Here is a 2,458-nt window from a genome sequence, read left to right as displayed (position 1 = left end):
CAAGAATATGTTAACTTGCAGCATGTTAAACACATGCTGGACAAGTTAAGATGAATGTGGGGGAAAGTCTACAGTTAAACCTGATTTTTATCAAGAATATGTTAACTTGCAGCATGTTAAACACATGCTGGACAAGTTAAGATGAATGAGGGGGAAAGTCTACAGTTAAACCTGATTTTTATCAAGAATGTGTTAACTTGCAGCATGTTGAACACATGCTGGACAAGTTAAGATGGGTGTGGGGGAAAGTCTACAGTTAAACCTGATTTTTATCAAGATTGTGTTAACTTGCAGCATGTTGAACACATGCTGGACAAGTTAAGATGGGTGTGGGGGGAAGTCTACAGTTAAACCTGATTTTTATCAAGAATATGTTAACTTGCAGCATGTTGAAATACTCTCAAGTTGTTTGATTTTCAGTGTACATAATGTGTAGTACAGGTGGCTAACTCGTGTTCGTTTAAAACAAACCAATAACTACTACATAAATTGTTGTTCAAAAACAGTTACATGCATTGATCAGATTTAAAGGTAATAAAATTTAATGTCATTTAAAGTACAAATAAAAAGTAATCCATGTTTCAACTGGATTAGTGAATTCGTAGGTTATGGTTAGCTCCCGAAATGTTGGTCCAATATAGATACATTCAGGAGACAGATATAGGTCGTTGTTTCATTCACATTAATGGATATGTCTCCAGATGGCGTTGAACAACGTTAACGATAATATCACCAGTTCTTGTTTATAATGCACTGGTTGATCAGTTAGGTACCGTCCCTTAAAAATTTTAATTATACATTGAGTTTGGAGTTGAACAAAAAAAAACAAACTGTAATTAAATTAATGACTGAAGATCAATACCGATATATAGAACTGGGAATGAGGTTTACAAGGAACACTTAGTTAACTACGGTGTAACTGAGGGCGTACGTGTTTTCAAATGAGTGACATCACGTTGCTACAGGGATTGGTTTGGAACATCTTCAATTATTATTTTAAAAACTAAGATATTTAACTCCAACAAAAATAAACCAGAGTAACAAACGCTAAAGCCTGATTCATCTTTCTTTTATTATTTTACACTGGGTGAACATACGTTATAACAAAGTGACGGTTTTACTTACAGGCTCTAACTGCATTACAACGTAACGATCATCAGGTATGACACCTTTTGTAACAATACAGTCCATAACAAGAGATGCCTCTGGTCCAATTGCCTAAAGGAAAAAGTTGTGTATTTTATTCTCTCTACGGACTGGCAGAACGGTCAATTGTTTGTAATTCAGTTGTGTTAACTCTTACTTAGTAAACTTCACGAAATGCCAGTTATCTGAATTTGTTAAAATAAATACTTCCTAAAAATCTTACAAATTATGTCAAGTGTCCACATTATTTTATATCTAAATTTCAAACGTAGTCGATCTGGGAGCCACTTTATTAAATACACAACGAAACAAGTCCATATTTATATTTAACGTGATTTTTCTTCACTATTGTTTTCTTAGGCAAAAGCTAGACTAACAAAACTTTTAAACACAATATTACCAATCGGTAACGTGGTTTAAAGTAGCGCCATCTGCAAAATATAAAATCTTTCGGTTTCACTTTGTAATTCGAGAATAGCACAAATTATTTTTCTCCACAGCATTATATTTTGTCAAGTATAACAAGAAAATAACAGAAAACTGCTCTATTTATTAGTAATGTATCAATCATATACTTATTTTCCAAGCCAACTACATAAATGTTTCCAATCTTGACTACTTAAATATTCGAATCTGTTTAAAACCTTAGGTTTTAAAATATGTGTTGGTTAAATGGTTTTATATGTAGAGTTTTGTAAAGTACTTCCTTTGATCAGAATCAACTGAAATACACAGTAACATCATATAAATACACAGTAACATCATATAAAGGTATAGATACACAGTAACATCATATAAATACACAGTAACATCATATAAAGGTATAGATACACAGTAACATCATATAAATACAAAGTAACATCATGTAAAGGTATAAAGACACAGTAACATCATGTAAAGGTATAAAGACACAGTAACATCATGTAAAGGTATAAAGACACAGTAACATCATGTAAAGGTATAAAGACACAGTAACATCATGTAAAGGTATAAAGACACAGTAACATCATGTAAAGGTATACAGACACAGTAACATCATGTAAAGGTATAGATACACAGTAGCATCATGTAAAGGTATACAGACACTGCAACATCATGTAAAGGTATACAGACACAGTAACATCATGTAAAGGTATAGATACACAGTAACATCATGTAAAGGTATAGATACACAGTAACATCATGTAAAGGTATACAGACACAGTAACATCATTTAAAGGTATACAGACACAGTAACATCATGTAAAGGTATAAAGACACAGTAACATCATGTAAAGGTATACAGACACAGTAACATCATGTAAAGGTATAA

General features: G+C 32.3%; 1 protein-coding gene across 1 annotated transcript in view; it reads right to left on the bottom strand.

Moving 5' to 3' along the window:
• The window catches only part of LOC106472697, a 14,799-nt gene that overhangs the window by 3,753 nt on the left and 8,588 nt on the right, over positions 1-2,458 (bottom strand). Inside the window, exon 4 of the mRNA XM_022401244.1 lies at positions 1,126-1,218. Within this exon, the coding sequence (XP_022256952.1) occupies positions 1,126-1,218 (93 nt within the window). The remainder of the gene's footprint in view (positions 1-1,125; positions 1,219-2,458) is intronic.

This window comes from Limulus polyphemus, unplaced genomic scaffold (genome assembly GCF_000517525.1).
Source record: "Limulus polyphemus unplaced genomic scaffold, Limulus_polyphemus-2.1.2 Scaffold5532, whole genome shotgun sequence".
Taxonomy (NCBI): Eukaryota; Metazoa; Arthropoda; class Merostomata; order Xiphosura; family Limulidae; genus Limulus; species Limulus polyphemus.
This window is presented reverse-complemented; position numbering and strand designations above follow the sequence as displayed.